The sequence below is a fragment of the Magallana gigas genome, chromosome 4 (genome assembly GCF_963853765.1).
Source record: "Magallana gigas chromosome 4, xbMagGiga1.1, whole genome shotgun sequence".
Lineage (NCBI taxonomy): Eukaryota > Metazoa > Mollusca > Bivalvia > Ostreida > Ostreidae > Magallana > Magallana gigas.
The window spans coordinates 53,010,900-53,033,186 of record NC_088856.1 but is presented as its reverse complement, the minus strand read 5'-3'; the positions used below and the strand labels follow the sequence as shown (position 1 = coordinate 53,033,186).

At 33.1% G+C, this 22,287-nt stretch overlaps 2 protein-coding genes across 13 annotated transcripts in view; both read left to right on the top strand.

Annotated features, from left to right (window-relative positions):
* The window catches only part of LOC117682321 (6-phosphofructo-2-kinase/fructose-2,6-bisphosphatase), a 38,406-nt gene extending 21,135 nt beyond the window's left edge, over positions 1 to 17,271 (top strand). For 8 of the 12 annotated variants that reach the window (XM_066082941.1, XM_066082943.1, XM_066082945.1 and 5 more), the window contains exons 10-14: positions 4,282 to 4,386; positions 4,571 to 4,612; positions 5,099 to 5,186; positions 12,300 to 12,427; positions 12,566 to 17,271. In XM_066082941.1, the coding sequence (XP_065939013.1) occupies positions 4,282 to 4,386; positions 4,571 to 4,612; positions 5,099 to 5,186; positions 12,300 to 12,427; positions 12,566 to 12,625 (423 nt within the window). In that variant the 3' untranslated portion in view covers positions 12,626 to 17,271. Of the gene's footprint in view, positions 1 to 4,281; positions 4,387 to 4,570; positions 4,613 to 5,098; positions 5,219 to 5,250; positions 7,135 to 9,312; positions 9,413 to 12,299; positions 12,428 to 12,565 lie in introns of those variants that run through there. The other 4 variants (XR_010713385.1, XR_010713384.1, XM_066082946.1 and 1 more) reach the window with 4 other exon arrangements.
* Positions 17,272 to 17,396: 125 nt separating this feature from the next.
* Positions 17,397 to 20,759, top strand: LOC136274937 (uncharacterized protein C12orf56-like). Its single transcript, XM_066082954.1, has 3 exons — positions 17,397 to 18,034; positions 18,540 to 18,721; positions 19,535 to 20,759. Exons 1-3 carry the CDS (start codon positions 17,945 to 17,947, stop codon positions 19,674 to 19,676), a joined length of 414 nt encoding a protein of 137 aa, XP_065939026.1. The 5' UTR covers positions 17,397 to 17,944; the 3' UTR covers positions 19,677 to 20,759.
* The last annotated feature ends 1,528 nt before the right edge of the window (positions 20,760 to 22,287 follow it).

The following is a 22,287-nucleotide window of genomic DNA, read 5'->3' as shown; positions in this document are numbered from 1 at the left end:
CAATGTTAACATATACTACAATACCTGTAAAACGTAATTATACCCCCGCAAACGAAGTTTAGGGGGGTATATTGGTTTCACCCTGTCCGTCTGTCCGTCTGTCTGTCCGTCCGTCTGTCCGTCTGTCTGTAGACGCAACTTTGTCCCCCCTATAGAATTTTTTATTACTGCATGGAACAGTTTGAAAATTTGTACATATGTTGAACACCATCTGAAGATGTGCACCTGCAATTTTTTTTAAGATCAGACAAGATTTAATGATTTTATGACAGTTTTCATTTTCCTTATTCTATGTATTGTACACTAATGTTGAAAAGTAAGGGAGGTAATCCTTACAGATTTTATTAATTAATTAATAGAAAACACTCTAAAATATATTTATATAAATACATCCAGATGGATTTTTTTTGTCTTTATGTCTTAATTAATAAAAAAAAAAATTATTTTTTATAAGTATTCTATCAATTGACAATGCAAAGTTTTTGTTTGTCAATGATAAATTCTTAGGAGCTAATGAGAACATCAAAGACAAGTGTGGCTGAATTCATGTGTCCCAAGGGAGCCATTATCTGAGCCATGGTTCAGATGGAGCATGTGTTTAGGGGAAATTGATAATCTGTAAAATTGGTGATGGTTTTGGGGCTATTTTAAAACTGTTTCATGTAAACCAAAAGGTCTATCATTATAAGGAAATAAATAATATAATTATTAATAAAGAAGTTAAACTATTTTTAGAGGTTGTTTAAATTTATTTGTCAAGTAATTTGATGAAGTGACACTATTGGGCATTAATTTAAATGAAATTCAAAATTACTGATATGATTGTAGTGTTTTGGCAATTTTAAAATTGTTTGTAATATTAAATTTTCTTTTTTACATATTTTTACATAGTATGGTACACTGTAATTATGGTAATGTTTTGGGAGTTTATTAAATTTAACAAGCTCATCAAAGAAAATCATAGTCCTATGGGATCAATTTTCTGATATGGAGTTCAATTGTGCCATAGGAGAAAGTGAGGAAAATTTGAAACAACTAATTGCATCTGTCAAGACTCTTATTAGAAAGATATTGAAAGTTTTATCAACAGAAGAGCATTGCTTGGCTACTGGTATTTCTATTCACTGCAAAGGGAGGGGTTATTGTCATTTTGTTGGTTTTTCTTTAAATCAATTAAATTAAAAAAATATATCATCAAATACATACATTTGTAAATGTATTACTGTTATAGATATGTATTTACAGTGAAATTCTGACAATTTTGATTTTAATTTTTCTTTGTTAACTATTTTTTTTTTTTTTTACAATTCTAGAAATTTTTTTTTGTATGTGTTCCAAACCTTAATTATTATTCAATTCAATTATTTGTCCCATTTGAAATTAGCCTAGCGGGGGTATTAGTCCCATTAGGACAGTTCTAGTTGTAATCGGATTTCTTTAGGTTAGAGGGGTTTAAATAGTGAAATATTCAATCTTTTATCATATACTAACTATTTTTCTACATGTATATATCCTTTTTTTCCTTTTTAATATCAGGGTATCTCTGAGTTGACCGCTTTTCCCTCCATTTCTGAGTTGACTGTTTTTCCCTTTATATCATATACCTAGTAGTGTATCAGTCCTGATACACGTGTTTTGGACTAGGTGAGACAGCAACTGGAAGCTAGGGCTGTATCGCCCTTGAGGCTGATATTTCTCTGTCTCAGCCCGTTGTCAAGGGGGTGTATTGCCGTCAAATTTAAAATCTCATTCCCAAATATCTTTGCTTTGAATTAAGACTAATTTGTAAAATAACGATAGAATAACAAATAAATAATAAAAAGCATCACCTTACACATCTAAATATTTTTACCGGTAATTATTGCTGAAAATTGAAAAATACTATGTCAAAAATAGGGCTGAAGAGTGATATGTATCTAAGCAAGGGGAGGTAACCTACACATCGGTTGTGTATTCAGAACAATAGCTCGCTTTATTTAATATCAATCAACATTTAAATTATGGAGGATATAGAGAAGAATGGAACGAAACTTAATCTTAGAAAACCAGAGATTAGACTGTAAAAATTAAGTGATTAGGCCAAAAAAAATTAATGATTTGTTTCTCAGGCACCGCCGCATCAGTAAAATCATCGCCGCATCAAACTTTTTTATCGTTATTTTTCCGGATTATTCATATCTTATCAATATCGGTTTTCTCTATTATAAAATCAAATTAAACAAACGCTCAAAATAAAGGCTTGTCTCTGTCAGTAAAAACGTTATTTTATCTGACACATCTACCCAGTGACCAACCTAGGGGCTACTTGGGCTAAATACAAGTTTATGTAAATATAAGTACTCACTTTATGGTCGGTAACTTTGCCAGAATTTCCTCAGAGAGGTTGAAGTTACCCTGTATTCTGAGTTTACGATTGTGAAAGTTAACCCAAAAGCAATAAAATGATAATCATCTAATTCAAAAGACATTTTTATAGCCTAAGTTAAATCCTGTTGTGATTAATAACTTGCGACTGTCTTATTTTTAGAGGTTATAAATACGGTTGATGCATGCTCATACTGTGCACTGAAAATTACAACCGATGTTTATAACTTTAGGTGCTGATATTACAATAAGTTGGTAACTTGTAATTAGTTAATAACTCTGCCAAGTTTGTGCTAAAATAATCATAAAACCGTTTGTCTACAGTTATCTTTAAAATAAAACAGATCCAACTATTTGACGGTTGTAATTGGGTCAAAGGGTTGGACTAATACCTCCAAAATACACTGAAACACATAGACTGATTTCATTTGTCATTTAGCCAACACAATTACGAAACATTTCATCTACAAAATGTATGGATACAGCTAATAAATTAAATTTAAAAAAGTGGATAAGATTTAAAAATTTTTAGGAGTTGTTTTATTTTTAATTGACTTGCTTTTAATCCAATTCAAATTAAGGTTGAATCTGTATATTCTATACATGTATTATCATTAGCATTATGCCATTGTCAAAGAATGGAAGTCTACCTGATTTCTCAAATTTCTCCCTATTTTTCTATGAGGGAGAATTTCAGAAATGAAGTCTTCCTAAAGTAAGTTTTGCTCTATGTTGGTTCCTGTTAACAATACCACTGAAATTTCTCTGTTATCTTAAGAAATTGAAGTCTCTGTGATATTGCCTAGTAGCAGGAATAAAGGACAATTCTATTGTTTGAGAATTTTATGATGAGTAATTTACTTTTTCTTGATTTCTGTCCTCAAGGCACTGGAGATTGATAAGAAAACACCCCAAATGAATGCTTTATTTGATAAATTTTAATATGGCAAATTCAACTAGTGAAATGCCATAGAAAGTCCCCTATTTCAATTCAGACTTGTGTTGTTACTGTGGAGGGGAAAGATGGGCCACAAAATGAAGCAGGGGCACAAACCATTTGTCATGTTTGTTCAATTGCAAAAACTCAACCTTTGAAAAGGAAACAGAAACAGCTAAAAAGAATAAATTAAAACAAATTTTTCAACTTTGCCAATGTATCAGCTTGATTAATATATGGTGATGAGTACACAAATAAATAATAAAATATGGGTTAACGTCATTGTAAATTTTGTCTAAAAAAAAAAAAAAAAAAAAACCTGCCTGCCTCATCGAAATTTCAAAATATTGGCCCGAGAAACCAATGATTAATTTTTTTTGGCCTTAAAGTAATGGACGCGCTTATGAACGTTCTCAAACAACTTGCTATGCTATAACAGTATGGATTTTTAAGAATGAAATCTGACAGAAAACTTACGAAATCCCATGCCAGTGAAGTAATTTGACTCATTACGACATTTCAAAGGATGGAAGTTTCTCGATTATTTTGAATTCTAGAAGATAGTGCTTCATTTAAATTGATAAACTACTGTATTTCAAACGACAATGGTTTGTCAACAAAGTCTGACAACTCAGAATAAAAAAGAACAAGTTTTGTTAATCTGAAAAAAAAAATCTATAGCTTCTTCATGATAAATTATATTCCTTATTTGGAATTTGAATTTGAATAAAAGTCTTTGATTTTAGATATATGATTTAATCAACATCACACTGTTGTTTTGAACTCGGCCCTGGTTTCAGCCCTTGGATAGTATTGGCCAGCGCCCTTCGGCTTTGGACGGATACCAACCGCTCGGGCTGATACCAGGGCTGAGATCAAAACAACAGTGTGAAATTCTATATTTATCAGGGTATCTCTGAGTTGACCATTTTTTCCCTTTATTTCAGGATCTGTGTTGACCGCTTTTTCCTTTATTTTAGGGTATCTGTGAAGGCATGACGTACGAGGAGATCCAAGAGATGCACCCCAAGGAGTTCGCCCTGCGTGACCAGGACAAGTTCCACTATCGGTACCCAGGAGGGGAGGTAACTACTCATATACATATACTACATATACTTAGTACAGTGCGTTGAGGTTAATTTTAACAAATTTAGGGTTACAATAAAATCATTTTCTTTCTTCATATGTTTATATGTATGACAAAGTTATCGGATATCATATTTGATTCTTTGCTTTGATAAATGCTTACAAGTTTTACTCTGTTTTCAGTCATATCAGGACCTTGTAGCGAGACTTGAACCCGTCATAATGGTAAGCCAATAGAATGTCTTTAAGGGGGCTGGATAGTCATGGTGTGTTTAAGGCTAAATTAACCTCCTTTTGAAGGAGAGCTCTATGAAAATATATAAGAAAACATTCAAATTCTTGAGGTAAAATATTAAGAATTTTGAAAATGACAAAAATTAGTAAAAAATGTCATGACTGTGTAAGATTTAAGGAATCTTCTGATGGATAATTTGTTTACCATCCAGCGTGCTTTAAATGTTTTATTACTTCAGAATCTCTTTCTGTGCTAGGTTAACATCAACATAGATAATGAAAATTTTTCTTTTTCAACACACACAAATTTCAGTCTTTCTGTATGTGCCCTGTAGCAAGTTTCAATTGTATTTTAGGAATTTCAGCTCTGACAATATTCCATTGATTAGTGATATTTTTGAAGTGGTTTATGGGACTTACTTGTATGTTTATTACCGATAACATTCCTCTCCAAAGATTTGTTGATATTTTTTTCAGGAGCTAGAGAGACAGGAGAATGTGTTGGTGGTCTGTCATCAGGCCGTGGCTCGATGTCTGCTGGCCTACTTCCAGGACAAATCCTCAGGTAATCCCCAAACCGTAATCTCTGAAACTCAGGTAATCCCCAAACCGTAATCTCTGAAACTCAGGTAATCCCCAAACCTTAATCTCCCAATATCAGGTAATCTCTAGACCTTGATAATACTTTAACCTTTATCCCTTAAAGCTCAGGTAATTCCCAATCCTCAAACCCCAGTTAAACCTTAACCTAAATCCCTGAAATCTCAGGTAATTCCCAATCCTCAAACCTCAGGTAATTCCGAAACCTCAGTAGAACCTTTTTAGTAACCTTAATCCCCATAAACTGAGTTATTTTCTTATTCTCAGGTAATCCTCAAATCCTTATTTTCTCCTGGGTAATCCCCAGATCTCAACAACCCTAACCTTAATCTCCAATACCTCAGGTACTAGTAATTCCCAAACCTCAGTTAATCCCCAAACCTGAACCCCAAACCACAGGTAATTTACAAACCTTGGGTAAACCTGAAACCTCATGGAATCCCCAAACCTTGGGTAATTTTCAATCCTCAGGGGACCCCCAGAGTGTGCCCAAAGATAGCCTGATATTTTTCACTGTGCAAAATCTATACAATCCCCAAAACTTAGTTGGTTTTGGGCCTACTTGTAGGTTTAGCGTAGTCCTCAAACAAAGCACTGAACTGTACAAGTGAAGCTTTAATATATCACTATTACGGACTCCATAAATGCAAAGACCATAATTGCTGAGACAGGACCTTCTTGTAGGCCAAAGTAAAAATATATGAAAAATATATATATGTTAAAATGTATGTCCCAAAAACAATGGCCCATCCAAACCTAATTTTAAAAAAACCTAAACAGTACAGTTATATGCTGTGCAAGTTTTCCAGGAAATGCTGATACCTGAAATGATACAAGCATTTTCTCCACCACCCATACTGGTATACAAGTTATCTTTTGATTGGTCACCACTGTAAGTGTCTGTTTCCAAACATTGCAATCCCCACCATGATGACGTGTCATGATCAGTGTAATAAATTAAACTGATAATCCATGTTGTTGTGATTTCATGGTGATTTTTTTGTGTTGAACCTCTTTAGAATTTGATACTGTAGATTCCAAATTTAAACACAAGGAATTATTATCCGCTTAAAATCGTGAGGAGCACATCTCGCAGATTTTAAAATCTAACTTTTATTTTTCAAACAGATGTAAATTAAACAAAAACAAAAAAATGGTTCACAATTTTATATTCTCGCGATTTGTTGCAAAATGGTGGAATCGCGGAATAAGGTATACTAACGTAAAATAAGGAATCTACAGTATTTAGTAACTTTGTATACCCTCATGGTTGTCGTTGTTGTTAATCTTTATTAATTTGAATTGTGTGTAAGTACTGACTTTTCTGCTTATACTGCCACATTTTCTTTTGCTGCTTTTTGATTTCTATATAAACATATGTTCCCAATTTTTTCTTTAATGGTTAATGAATTGAAGAAAATAACTTTAAAATAAACAAAGAATTAAAGCCAAGACTGGTGTTTTTCTGTTAATAAATCTGTTGTGGTATTAATTTGGGTAGATATATAAGGAAAATAAGGTTCGTTAAGGAGAATTTAAAGAGACAATTTAAGATTTAGTAAATTGAGTTTTGTAATTTACATGTATTAGTTTTCTGGAACAATTAAGTAAATGTTGTGGTGGTACAAAGTAAGTTCTGATCGGTGAGCATTTATATACAGTTTTATCTTCATTTTGAAGTATCATATATGTATATACTGTGACTTGTTTTTGCTTTGATATATCGTGCATTAAGGCTAGATTTAAAAATTTAGCAAACTAAATTGAATTTCATTAATAGCAGCTTTGCTTAGATCTATAGTCTATTATTACCATGCAGCCAATAGCTATAATTTTGATGAAAAAAAAAGAAGAAATGAGAATTTTTGCTGGGGGACAGTTTGCCTCACACTCCAACAGCGGCGCCTGTTATATTAGACATATAATTGTTAAATCACGCTGTTTATTTTATATCTCAAAATTAAGTTTAAGTTGTTGCATGTACGTTGGCTTGCATACCTAACATAGTTAAATTCTTTAAAATTCCCTTGTATTATGATTTCTAGAAACAAATATTTTGTTTCATTTACTTCAACTTGCTTATAATTTAATCTTATGTGAATAATATGATATGATACTAGAAATTTTGAATTATGTTTTGATTTAAAAAAAAAAAGCATTTGAATTTAGTCCTTTATGCATATTAAAGGATTTTCTGCAGTATTATGTTCACTAGAGAAAGATCTGTATGCAGTTTTAAATCACAGCCTCTATTTATTAATATGATAGAAATTAATTGATATGAGACGTGATTAAACTAAAGCAAATCAATTTGTTTAAAACTTGCTTTAATGTTTGCAACAACTCTTCGTGATATTGATGTGAAATTCTGTTTAACGTGTGAGATTGTACTATTATTTCGTTTTTGATAATAGTTTTATTTCATTTCTTTATTGACAAAAAATATATCCTTTTTTCACCCATTTTTCTTAGCGGCAAATGAAGTCTCTAACATAACAGACTCTAACATCACTTAGGTTTAATAGTTTGAAAAAATGAGTCATTGTAATCAATAAAAGAGTTTAAGGTCAAGATCAAGTAAAATGAAAGATGGCTACAGGTTAATTCAAGATATAAATTCTTTTGATGATGCTTCATAACAATAGCTTTGTTTGATAGAGTGTATCTGGGCTTAAATGTTTGGTTTACGAAATGAAAAACCATCTTTAAAACTGTCATTTTCTATGAAATATGAAGGAAATAAACGACGATTTCGGAGTTTTGTCCATATTTGACTAAAGAAATATACAGTAAAACACGGTTATAGCGAACACGCTTATAATGAATTGACGCTTACAGCGAAGTGAATTTCATTCCCAAAGTCTCTATTTCATGTTGTAAACTTGACGGATATAACGAAATACGCTTATAACGAAGTTAAATTGGCCGTCCCTGGGACTTCGTTATAAACGTGTTTTACTGTATCTATATATGCCAAAAGTCTCTCAAAATTGGCATCAAATACGCTCTTGACCTACTATTAAAATGATGTCAAATTGAATATAGGAAGCGGAATTACTTTTCTCATAATTTAATTTAGGATGTTAAGAAATGATTTCATTTTCTATATCTTTCCTTTTACTAGTAAGCCGGAAAGTACGGGGAAAGATTCATTGAATCAAGTATGACGTCATAGTGGTACTAGCACCAAACTTAAAATTTATACTTGATTTGACCTTTAAAAGGTCAAGATCTAATTAATGATTCCAAAGTATCTTTTTGGTGCTAGAACCATTATGACGTAACAATTGATTGATGAAATTTATTTCCCGTACTTTCGGCGATAAAGGAATTATGTAGAAATTGAAACAGTTTCTTCATATTCTTTTTTATCAAATCACGGAAAAGGTAATCTTAATACCTTTATTAGAATTGTCAACATTTTAAAGAAGAGGTCAATAGCTTGTTAAGTGTCGTTTATGAAGAGGCTGTAGGCATTCTAGATATATCTCATTGGTCAAAATCGGACGAGGCTCTGAGATTTGTTATGTATTTCCTTCATATTACTTAGAAATTGACTGCAAAAACTTTGAGTTTTGGTTGTGTATACCAGCTATTTAAGCCTCGGTACACCGTGTCATACAAAGCTAATGTTATGAAGCATCATTGAAAGAATTTATATCTTGCATTTCATAAACATGTAAGCATCTTTCATTAACTATATCTTGACCTTAAGCAGTGAAAAAGTAATTGGAACAGATCTGTATGTTTGTCGAAGATAAGACTACTGTATAAATTATACATGCAGCAATTAAAGCTTTTGTTGCACTGTAATTAGGGCATATTATTATTGTATTAATGTTGTTGATAAACACTTAAAAAGAGCTAGGGTGCCTCAATAACATTTTGGTAAACTTTCCAAATTCTAAATTGATCATTGAATCATTGGCAATTATATTGATATGGCTACGTTGATATCCGTTTATGAATATTTGATTGAAATGGATAATTATGACTAAATTGACAATTTTTTAAATAAACATGATTTTAGGAAATAGAATGTTTTTTCTCTCTAAATGCTTTTGTGGGGACGTTAAATTTCTTATTTCTAGATGAAATCCCATATGTGCCAGTTCCCAATGAAGCGGTGGTCAAAATGAGAATGTCGGGCAGCGGTTGTGAGTGTGAAAACATGCATCTGTTAGACCCCAGGTAGTGAAACGTCCTTAGCTTAGGCAAACTGGTAGAGCTTTAAGGGTGCTAATTCATCACGTTATCACTGTCTTTGATTTTAAAATGTTTGCTGTGCAGTTGATTGTAACTATGCATAAATGTCACAATAACAATAATGATATAACACTTATTACAATTTCATACTAAAGCAAAAAAAATGCTGAATACCTTCTCAAACTCTTTCAAACTAAGAAATTAGGTAGCCATTCATAGTGATTAGCTCTGTCATGTTTTTTTTAAAAGGAGGGATATTGAATGAAATGCATATCGAAGAAACACAGTTGATTCAGAAGACATTGAGTCAGTTACAATCTAAGTGAACAAAGAACAAACAGGTGTTTTATATGTTCAATTCAATATGTTGCGCAAGGAGGATCTAGAAAATTTTTCAGAGAGGGAGGGGGGTTTGAGGGATATCTATTTTTTCTGGAAGGGGTCTGAAACCTATTTTCGGTAATTTTTAACATGTGAATCCCCCTGATCCCCTCTAGATTTGCGCATACATTGGCACAGTGTTTCATTCTTTGGACAAACACAGAATAATTATCAAACGTTGTCTATGCAAGACATTAAAAGCACAAGCACCTGACGTTATATATTTTTCTCATAATAAAAAAAATACTCCGCTTTCCTAATAATTAGAAAAATGGAGTATTTTTTGTATTATGAGAAAAATATATAACGTCAGGTGCCTGGGATTAAAAGGTGATGAAAACCATGGACGCTGCTGACTTCTGAGACCTTTGTGTTTAATAAAATACTCTGACGTTCTGACTACCAGCGTGTCTTTACGCATGTTCTCCATTTATTGGTGTGCCTTTAAAGGGGCATGGTCACGATTTTGGTCAAAAATTATTTTTTTGATTTTAATTTTTATAATGCTTCAGTAAGGCATTTATAATTGGCAACCAAAATTTGAGTGTCATTTGTTGAGTTATAGGCGAGTTTCAGAGCTTACAATTCCTCACTATGTAAACAAAGCTTTTGTTTACATTTTGAATGTTGAAGTGAAAATTCGAGTTTTAGACCAAAAATGAATGTGTTTATGGTTAGGAACTGTTTATTTATGCTTAAAAAGAATAAGAATAAAGACAAATCATCTTGAAAAAGATTTTTACTGGTATATTGAACCTATGTAAACAAAAACAGGGCACGAGCCTTGTTTACATGACGAAGAATTGTGAGCCCTGTATCTTGCTTAAAACTCATCGACTGGCACCCAAATTTCATTTGATCATTAGAAATGCATTCATAAAGCATTGTAAATAATAATCAAAGTACCGAAGAACTGACTGGAGTTGATTTTATCGATGGTTATTTTTTTTAAAATCAATGATATGTTATTTTGCTTGACAAGTACAGGTAGTTTCTAATCTGTATTTGAATTACGCACATTTTTATAACATGAATTTTGGGACTTTTTCGACACAAGAATGTTGATGAAACCCCATATGAATCATGTTAAGTATTATTTCAAGATATGATAAATTAAATCAAACTATGTATCAGTGATAGAAATATTTCTTGAAAATTTAGGGATCCAAGCAATATTGAACTCTCGTCTCGTTCAACCAAACGCTCGAGTTGAACGAGAGTATATTGAACTCTGGCGTAAAAATACATACAACTACAAAAAATATCTAAATTGTTCGTACCATTTAAAATCTGACTATTTTCAAGGTATTTATATATATGTTTCCTTGAAAAACAATGCTTAAGCATACATTATTTCGGATTTATCAATTATTCTCAAGAACTAATATTTGTCAGCGGCGATGATTTGTGCTTTGGTCCAAACACTGTTTCACATTCGGTTTGTCAGAGTAACTGCATAGGAGAGTTGATCAAAATTAACTCCCAAAAACAGAAAAATAAAATTTGACCAAAATCGTGACCATGACCCTTTAAACTCAGTTGCTGCAGGGTATTGGTATATCTCTTACATTTTTTGTTGTTGAAAATCTTTATTCTCAGAAATTGTCATACATATTTGTTTTTGAGTGAGATCTCACTGTATAATGCATTGTTGTGTCCACTCTCTGGTCCCATAGTATTGGGTTGTCTTTAAACTCTTCATTCTCGAAGTTGTGGATTTATACCTTTTTGTTTTTAGAAGGAGTATTCGCTTTACATTCCTTGCGTTCAGATTCTCTCTTTATTATTCTCGTACTTGTATATGATTTTTAAAGTATCGGTTTGTCTATGCACGTAAATTCCCACAAACTAATGGAAAGGCTAAATTCAGTGAGGCTAAATTGTTAGTGAGATGGTACAATTCTATTCTTCAGCAGTCATTGTTTCTGTAACCTAAAGTCATTAATGATTTCTGTGACTAGAGTTATACCAGCTGGGCCTGAATTCTTACACTGTGATGTTTCCTATTATCGCACAAATCCCTGTACAGCACAAACACAGTTTGGGAAATCATGTAGCTTTATAATGTGCTACACCAGTTGGTCGGCTTGCTTTCCTGTTCAAGAGTGATTTTTACCAGTAGCAATGTATTGAACTCAATCATTGGAGTCCATATTAGCTAATTATGCCCATGTAACGCTTGAGTGTAAGGTTCTGAATATGGACAACATGTCAAATGTCTTGATCAGGACAGAAGATCCACAATTTGTATTCCCAAAAGAATAATAAATATTTAGGGGGGGATTTTGGGAAACACTCCATTTATTTTGAAAAAATTATGCAGGGTGATGAACTCCCAATGTTTAATGAAAATGTATTTGTCATTTGATTGCAAAAGGTTTCAAGCAATGCAAGACTTCTGTTTATTATTTCTGTTTAGCTTTTTCCTGTTAGGCGTAATTTCATGTACCTGAGTTTATTTCTTAATTGTCTCTATGCATTTATGTTCTAGAAGACCTGGCCTATCTCAAGGTCCCACTTCACACTGTCATCAAGCTGACCCCAGTAGCTTATGGCTGTAGAGTGGAGTTTGTCAGCCTTAACATTGACGCTGTCAACACACACAGGGAAAAACCAAAGGTGAGAAAACAATAATAGTAGAAATCAACCTGACTTTCACCTGTAATGAATTTGTTGTGTATAACTTAGTACAGTTTGTTTGTTGTTTACTTGTTTGTTTAGGTTGATTAAGAAAGCAACAATTTTGCATTTTTTCAGAACGTGAAACCTGATAGAAGCATTAACGAAGCTCTGGAGACCGTACCAGAGCATATATGAGGTCGTCATAGAAAAACTCCAGGACAAAACCATGGTAACTATGTATCTGAAGTTACCATTAACCAAAGAGACAGGGATATACAACATCGTCATCTAAACCAAAAAATATGGCAACACATGAGATTTATCATAAGCGGGTGAAATTTTCAGATAAAAATCCCAATATGTGTGCTGCTAGCCTAGGAATGAAAGGAGTTTTCAGTTCTGGTATTTTGGTCATCTCATACATACACTAAAATGGTGTTTCTGACTGAAATCAACCGAACAGTACGATTTCAGTTTGTTACAGATTACATTGACAATGCCAATGATGGACCGTGTCTTTGTCATACACTCTTGTCAAACGGTTACTTTTTTTAACTGAATGGTTATTGTGTTTTCAGTTAAGATTTTTATGTTCTTTTGCATATGATAACCTATGTTTTTAAGATGATTCATTTTGACTGTGATATAAATGGAAATAGAGTTAAGAATATTTAGAAAATTTATTTTGAATTCCAATATCCTGTTTTCTTTATATATTAAAACCTGCCAATTCTTCTCATTATGAATGAAAACGAAACCCCAACATATAACCAAATTCTTGTCTGTTTTATTTTTATTTTTTCATTTTTTATAAACCTTTGGACCACAGTTTTAACCAATATCTAAGACCAATGGTTTGTTTTTTCTGAAATAATCTTCGAATTCAATTTTAATTAAAGCCTAAGGCATTATATTTACATTTTTCAGTGGCTTTGCCTGTGATAACACTACGTATCGATTTTGTACTATAAAACCCATAACTTCAAATAACGCCAAATTGAGGCGCCAGCGGGGTTTGCTTATTTTATATTTAAATATTTAATCGTACAATGGCACAAAATTATATAAAAATAAGTAATAAGGAATCATTCTTTGAATATTATGAGGTGATAATTTCGGTCGGGGCGTGATCAAATCTATCATAAAGCCCTGTGGGCTTTATTGGATTTGATCACGCCCCGACCAAAATTATCACCTCATAATACTCAAAGAATGATTCCTTATTCCTTATATAAATGCTGCAAAAGTACACTACACATGATTTTTAGGTATTAAGAAAGGACTATATGTTGGATTTTGATTTCAGAAGCAATAATTTAAAAAGATCTGAATTATATCTGCTTCAGTGTTCCAGTTATGGCCATTTGATAGAGTAACTACTTTTTAGCTCACCTGAGCTGAAAGCTCAAGTGAGCTATTCTGATCACTTTTTGTCCGTCGTCCGTCTGTCCGTCCGTCCGTCCGTCCGTCTGTCCGTCTGTCCGTCTGTCTGTCCGTCTGTAAACTTTTTACATTTTGAACTTCTTCTCTAAAACTGCTTATCCAATTTCAACCATATTTGGCACAAAGCATCCTTATGGGAGGGCGAATATAAATTGCAGAAATAAAAGTCCGATCTGTATTCAAAGCGGAGAAAACCTTGAAACTGTAGAAAAAGGGGGGTGCATTTTTAAAAATCTTCTTCTCAAGAACTACTGATTCCAATTCAACGTAGTTTAGCATAAATTATCCTTATGGGAAGGAAAACATAAATTGCAAAAATTAAGGTCTAATTCTGTTTCAAATCTGAGTTATTACGAAAATAATAATAAAGGAAAGGCGTGTTTCAATCAGTTTAATAGCCTCGGATTCGGCATCCGGTAAAATGGGTAGACAAGACTTGGCCTGGGCAAAACAAAAGATAAGCAGTTATTAATCTGCCAATCTCATTTAAATTTCAGGATATTTGATGGACCAGTATATTTGTATTTGCTGTAAATATTGCTGCAAAAAAATGCGTATTTGGAATTGACGATTGCCGATGTGCCCCGGCTTTTATTTTGCCACGGCCCGGTTTTGCTTTCCCATTTTACCAAGACTCGTATTCCATACTTCTAAAACGAGGTTCTTTGTTTAAAGCAGCCATGACATTATACGAAAAAGGGTCGATCTGACTATGATGAATTTGCTTGTTGTGCAACAGTTCGCGTATGAAGGGAAATTTTTGAAACATGAAAAATATATTGGTGCCGATTTTGTGAAGTAAATTGAGGCTAAATAATTCAATGCGTTGACAGTTTTCACACATGACGTTGATGTTAGCTTGTTCTGATTTTTGTTTCGTTTTCATTATTTATGCTTTGTAACCTGGAAACTGTCGTCTGTATTTCGTGATTTTTACGTATCAAATCAAACAGAGACTTCGGTAAATCAAACAGTTACGTTAATTGTTTACCTGCGCAAATTAAGCAAAATCTGATGTAGGAGTACTGAAATACAATTCATTCTATCGGTAATTCGGTATTATTTTTTGCGTAATGGTAGATTAATGCAATAGGGTTTTGTTGAGATGCTCGGCATTTTCTCTAGTTTATTCAGTTTAAATAGAGTTTGATATCGCTTACGGAAATATGTAGGTATATACATGTATATATATGATTCATTTCGAAAAAATAAATTGTGTTCTTTATTTGTTATACATGTAGTGCATGTTTCTTGTGTTTAATTGTTAACAATTTCTATTTACTAACCATTTTTGAGTGTTTGCTTCGAATTATAAGCAAGATACAGAGACTTGCTAACAATTCTATGTTTGTACACAGATCTTAAAAGCTAAAGATTAAATCAAAGTACTGACAGTACTGAAAAGCGCTAACCCAGCTTCTGTATGTATATAACAGATATATGTATATAGCATTTCAGCTTCTGTATACGCACTATATTTCCTCATCACTGCATGACAGTCCCTGCAATGATGTATGTAAGCCCCGTACATTAATTTCACAATAACCCGTAAATTAGATTCACAATAGCCCGTGCAGTTATGTGCATAAACCCATGAAACTGGTTCCCTAACCAGTTTAAATGATGTATACTTTTGCTTATAGGGGGCGGTTATTCGATGCACCGGAAGTTGAAGTCTAACGACAATAAAGGGCTGAGCTATGCTTAGCGCTTTAAAAAGTAAAAAAATTGTCAATATTTATGACGAAAATTTTCAAAATCTGTTCTTCCAGAAACCAACTTATTGAATTGTAAACTTAACCTTTTTAGCTCACCTAAAAATGGGGCCACCATGGGGGGTCGAAGTTTAGCAAATGAATATATAGAGTAAATCTTTAGAAATCCTCTTCTCAGAAACTAATCGGCCAGGAAAGCTGAAACTTGTGTGGAAGCATCCTCAGGTAGTGTAGATTCAAAGATGTGAAAATCATGACCCCTGGGGATAGGGTGGGGCCACAATGGAGGGTCGAAGTTTAACATATGAATATAAAAAGTAAATCTTTAAAAATCTTCTTCTCAGAAACTAATTGGCCAGGAAAGCTGACACTTGTGTGGATGCATCCTTATGTAGTGAAGATTCAAAGTTGTGAAAATCATGACCCCCGGGGGTAGGGTTGGGCCACAATGGGGGATCGAAGTTAAACGTAGGAATATATACAGTAAATCTTTAAAAATCTTCTTCTCAGTAACTAATTCGAAGGCAAAGCTGGAACTTGTGTGGAAGCATCTTCAGGTAGTGAAGATTCAAAGTTGTGAAAATCATGACCCCTGGGGGTAGGTTGGGGCCACAATGGGGGATTGAAGTTAAACATATGATTATAAAAAGTAAATCTTTAAAAATCTTCTTCTCAGAAACTAATTAGTCAGGAAAGCAAAAACTTGTGTGGAAGCATCCTCATTTAGTGTAGATTCAAATTTGTGAAAAGCATGACCCCTGGGGGTAGGTTTGGGCCACAATGGGAGGTCGATGTTTTAAATAGGAATAAACAGAGTCATCTTTAAAAATCTTCTTCTCGGAAACTAATCAGCCAGGAAAGCTGGAACTTGTGTGAAAGCATCCTCAGGTAGTGTAGATTCAAAGTTGTGAAAATCATGACCCCCAGGGGTAGGGTTGGGCCACAATGGGGGGGGGGGTCAAAGTTTAACAAAGGAATTTATAGGGTAAATCGTTAAAAATCTTCTCAGAAACTAATCAGCCAGATGATTCTTTATAATTGTTAAGACTTTGGCCCCAGGACAATTCTTTGGCCTCACGAGAAGGTTGAGAGTTTACTGTACGTTTGTATCCCATATATAAACTATTGTTAGGGATCTTTTTGAGAACTGCAATACTCAACACATGATATGACTATAAAATCATCCTGTTAGAAAAATGACTAATGATTATAAACATAAGAATATCCAGGGGAAAATGGATTTTATTTATACAGAATTTACATGAATTATTGTATATTGTCCAGATAGTTTGTATTATGACTCCATTGAGCTGATTTTATCATACCTATTGTTCCTCAGGTGAGCGATGTGGCCCATGGGCCTCTTGTTATATTTGTCCTTACAATCACTGGTTGGTGTAGAGTTTTTGGTAGTTATCATGAATGTGTTTTGCAATGTCTATTTATATGAATCCTCACAGTTAAACATTTTCACTTTGATATGTTATCATATATACATGACTGTCCATTGTCCATGTAATTTATTGTACATGTTTCTGTAAAAGTTGGTTTCCTACCAGGATATCTTTGTTTTAACATAAATTATAGAAATTGGGGTGAATTTATTACACTCTCTAAAAATAAATGATTTATGTAATATTACTGATGAAATAAAATACGCAATACTTTTGTTTTATTGTGAATTCATTGCATTGGTTGGTTTTTGTTGTTTGGTTGGTTCTGCATGTCGAAGTTAGACTCGGAAATGTGCTGTACATTTAATAAACAAAAATATTTCAAAATTCCATATTGGAATAATAGTATATTTAATTTGAATTAAAATAGTGAGACTCACTTTTTCATTTTAGTAAATATATTCTTGATTGCCTTTTAGAATACTTCGTGTAATATTGTATTACATGTACTTGTATTTTCAAATTAATGACAAAAGTCATTGGGTACCTTGAGGTGATATCATCATTAAAACAGTGGATTCACATGGTGAAATATTGTTACAAGTTGAGTGCATTGGACACATACTTACAACTGTTTGGAAGAATTTGGTGTAATCTTTCTCTCTTAATACAAAATGAAATAAAATATAAGAATCTGGTAAAACTGATGGCAAAAAGTACTGATATTTGTAATAAGAGTTTTCATTAGTTATTTTAGCTATCAAAATTGCATCATCTGCAATAGTTTTTTTTATGAAAAAATAAATGAACACATTTTTCACCATGTATAAGGAAATACATGTATAGCAAACTCTAACTCATGATTTGTTTATAATTAATAAGTAACATCGCTATCGCAGATAAAGAAGCAGATAGATGAATTCCGAAAGTCGGCCCTGCTGACACTGTTCGAGATCTTTCTGATGGCAAGACAGGCAAACTGGGGGAACAGAGAGGCCAGCTTCTTCAACATCAGCTGGGTCATAAAGACCATGGAGGAAATGAGGATGACGGTACGTACTCTCTCTCTCTATCTCATACAAGATTGAAGGGCTCACTCTCATACAAGATTGAGGGCTTCTCTCTCTCTCTCTCTCTCTCTCTCTCTCTCTCTCTCTCTCTCTCTCTCTCTCTCTCTCTCTCTCTCTCTCTCTCTCTTTACACACGCATGTGGTTATTGTTGCCTATCTGTTCTCTCTTTCTGTATCTTTCCCCCTCTCTCTAATTCTCTCTGTTTCTCTCTGTCTGTCTGTCTTTCTCTCTCTCTCTCTCTCTCTCTCTCTCTCTCTCTCTCTCTCTCTCTCTCTCTCTCTCTCTCTCTCACAAACAACATTGAAGGCTTCATATAATGTTAAATTAAAGTTATAAATGTAAAAATTTCTGAATACATATTTCCCAAGTGAAAAACAGAGATTTTTTTTTTTTACATTTTTCTTCAAATATATTCAAGATTTCAAGAAAACTAATTCCTAAAGAATCAAAGAATTCAACTGACGTATTTATAAATTCCATTAACAGGAAGGGTTCGTGGAGAATGTGATCGACCAGATGATGAAGTTTATCGGGCCGACACGTAAAGACGCTCTGATGCCTCAGGAGGCGGTGACTCTCTATGTACAGTTCTCCGTCCTACAGACTTTTCTACACTACAGTCCCAAGATCTCCGCCTTCATCCGCAGCCACTATCTGGAGGAGTTCAAGTAATAAGAAAAATATTTAAAGTTCTAACCATGAATTCATTAATACTTAATTAGAATTATATATCTAGAGAATCTAGCAGTTGGGACCATAGGAATTCGAATCTCAAGTGATCAAAGCTCAAGATTTATGTAAATTGTAGAGCACCACAATTAACAGTTAATACTCTAGATTTGTGTGATCATTACATTATCTGAATATTAGGATATTTCTATGTTTATCCAATCTCTAAGTTGTTTAAAGCAATATGAGCTGTATTTTTTGGAATTTTAGTTTGCTGCAAAAACCTGCTAGTATGATAAGTCTGCCTGTAACTTAAACTTTTATGATAAATAAGATTTGAAAAAATCATTTATTTTTGTCAGGAGAAAGATTTCACTTATAAGGAATATATAGCAGATCAATTTTTGTACAGGACGACAATAATTCAATTTTGCTCCAATTAAGGCTTGTTAATGGCTTTTCCCACAAAAACAGAGCTAACAGAAATTTTAAAACCATGATAATTTTTGTCATTTTAGTAGAAAATAACATTTTCTTTGAAAAAAATTACAACATGAAAATTGCAGCTCATATTGCTTTAAAATTCTTTGAATGCAGAAAAAATCTGCTATGTTTTGTTCAAAAGAAGAGGATATTTCAATGAACAATTTTAATTGCATTCAGACTATCTTTGATGACATATTTACATGGACATTTATTTTAAGCAATATATTACCTATATTTAGATACTTATTCAATTCCTAGTTGTGATGGAAAATGCTCCCGACGTTGAATACATGACCTTTAACCTTTCAATGTGTTTCTACTTTCAGGTACTTTGTGCAGGTGCCTGTGGTGATGAAGAAGCTGCCCCAGTCCTACCCCATCTGTATGATCACTGTGACCCTCATCGAGTCGGTCACCAACAAGGTCCTTGACTCGGGGACCTCCATCTTCCCCAAATCTCCAAGGTAGCATCACATGACCGTCATGTGACCTCACATCACATGAACACATGTCACAGGGTGGTGATTTATGATTGGTCACCGGCAGAAACATGACACGCTTTGATTGGTCAGATCTGAGATCTGATACAGTTCGTTGCTGCAGCTTGTCTTTTATATCACGGCTTGCACCTCAACAGAGCGACTTGTGATAATTTTATGGACTATTATTTATTTTTCAGAATTTTTTAAAATGTTTTTTCTTGCAAAGAGGTGACAGACTTTATCCATGGCATTATGAAGTATGACATTTGCAATATTTATTTACATGTATGTTTGTCTAGATATTAATCCCATGCTTGTTTGTCAGTTTAGAGATATTTTAATTATTAATTCAATTAATTTTAAAAATTTATATTTGAATTTATATTTATACATGTGTCGCAGTGCCTTTGATGGCACTTTTTGACTTTAGATATATATTTAGATATATTTTACTTCATTGTAGATTTATTTGATGGTAGGCTATCGTTCAATAAATGCTTACATAGTGAATAAGTAACGAAGTTAAGAAAACATGAAGCCCACACCATCCTGAGGTTTGTGCGTGTATGGAGGCTCTCAGTACTTATCTTAATCATTCAGTGGTACTACCATAAGATTCACAATTACATGTAACCATTTGTAAATTTTTGTAAACAATATACATGTAAGGTTTTAGAAATAATGATCAAAATACCTTTGAACACAAAAAATGATTGAATTATAATAGTTTTGAAGTTATATTCTTAAGGTGACTGCTTAACTGGACAATTTACATGTGACTGTAAAGTTTTGACCTTTAATTAGGCCTAGGTAAAAACTTAACACTAATTATGTTACATAATATACAAAGAGGCACATTGTCATCATATTTTTTTTTTAGAAATCCCAAAAGTATCATGTAACAATGCTGTTCATTTGATGACATTCATTTTATGAGTCAGTATATTTTGGGGTCAAATACTTGTTAATGCCCATAAGATATTATGTACAATGAACATCTCTCTCTCTCTCTCTCGCTCTCTCTCTCTCTCTCTCTCTCTCTCTCTCTCTCTCTCTGACATAAAGAAACCATTCAGCTACATGTTTAAGTTTAGTGTAAAATTTGATTGACTTATTTTGTGAGTTCAATAACTTTTCTAATATGTTTTACGGTGCGACCGTTGGGGCGAGCACAGCATGTGATCAAACAATGAATTATAATAAATTAATAAAATAAAATTAACAACGTGAAATTTGAATGCCAAAAAATAAAACATACCTATTTTTCAGTAAATTTTCATTATTCATAGTTTATAAGATTTGTTATAATTTATTTATTTATATGTAGAACAATAGTTTAATCTCAGATACAATGTTGTTGAGTAATTAAGATTTTAATATATAAATATTCATTGCACTGCAGTAGACATTTTTTCTTAAACTTAAATATAAAACTTGACTCATCATAGAGCCCCCCCCCCCCCCATGCTAAATTTTTTTTCATTTTTGTCAATTTATACATAGAAAATCGACTTACCATGGATTTGCCCCTCCACTTAAAAAAAAATAATTAATGTTTAATTTTATTTTTAATTTACGCTTAAAAATATTTGCTTTTCATGTTAAAAGAACAAGGTGTTGTCCCCCCCCCCCCCCCCCCCCGCATGTAATAAATGGAAGTGAAAATAAAGAAACCATTGAACTGCTAAAGGGCTGAAGGATTAGAATTTTCATGATTTATTTTTCTTTTTGGATGAGGCTGCCATCCACCCACCCACCCCCTTTAAAAAAAGGCGCTGCTACGTATAACGTACGTTTCAGGAAATTACCGTAATTATAGTGAATAAAATATTTGTGAGCATTCATCCAAATTAGTGCAATTTACAACTGTTTCCTGTATCTGAAGAAATGTCCTTATTCGTCAGCTGTTCTTTATCTTAGCCTTTGCAAGATTTTGAGAGGATTTCGGTCATTTCAGCAGATTTACAATAACTTCAATTAGAGTAATTTCCCCTTATCAGTGCTTATTGTGACGTCAAAGCTGACGTTGGTTAAGTGTCGTCTTACTCTTTAAATGGTAACGGGTGGTTTCGCTCCGATCACTTGTTCGCCCTGAGAGGTTTTGCGCCGAGTGGTTTCGCCCCTTTTCAATATATGATATAGGTATTATTAACGATCAATGATTACCTGTATTTATCGATCTAAGCAAACCCCAAATACTTGCTAACGTTGTGTTTTATGGAATAATTTAAAATTATCGTGATTTTACGTAATCGGGCTGTCTTAATTAATGCCTTTTCATAAACATTTGTGTATAGTGAAGGCATTTTTAGCCAATTTTCCTTGAGCCATTATATGTCCGTGATTTCACTTAGTTATGTAAAATTTTAACATTACTTACATTGCTTTCTTAATGCCTTTATGGACATTTGTAATGTCATTGTCATGGGAGTGAAATCATTTTTTGCAAATTTTCCGTGATTTCACTTAATTATGTATAATGTTCATAGGTTTTGTTAATTAATTATGTAGTATTCATCTTGTATATATAGATAATTATGCTGTTGTGATCTTTATCATCTATTACTCTTTAACTTAATTATATGGTGAACAGACGA

Bases quoted from the DNA above. Each gene is read 5' to 3' on its own strand.
- LOC136274937 (XM_066082954.1), top strand. From the start codon at position 17,945: ATGGCAAGACAGGCAAACTGGGGGAACAGAGAGGCCAGCTTCTTCAAC. The intron at 18,035-18,539 runs GTACGTACTCTC...TTCCATTAACAG, and splicing joins TGGAGGAAATGAGGATGACG to GAAGGGTTCGTGGAGAATGT. The intron at 18,722-19,534 runs GTAATAAGAAAA...TTCTACTTTCAG, and splicing joins CACTATCTGGAGGAGTTCAA to GTACTTTGTGCAGGTGCCTG.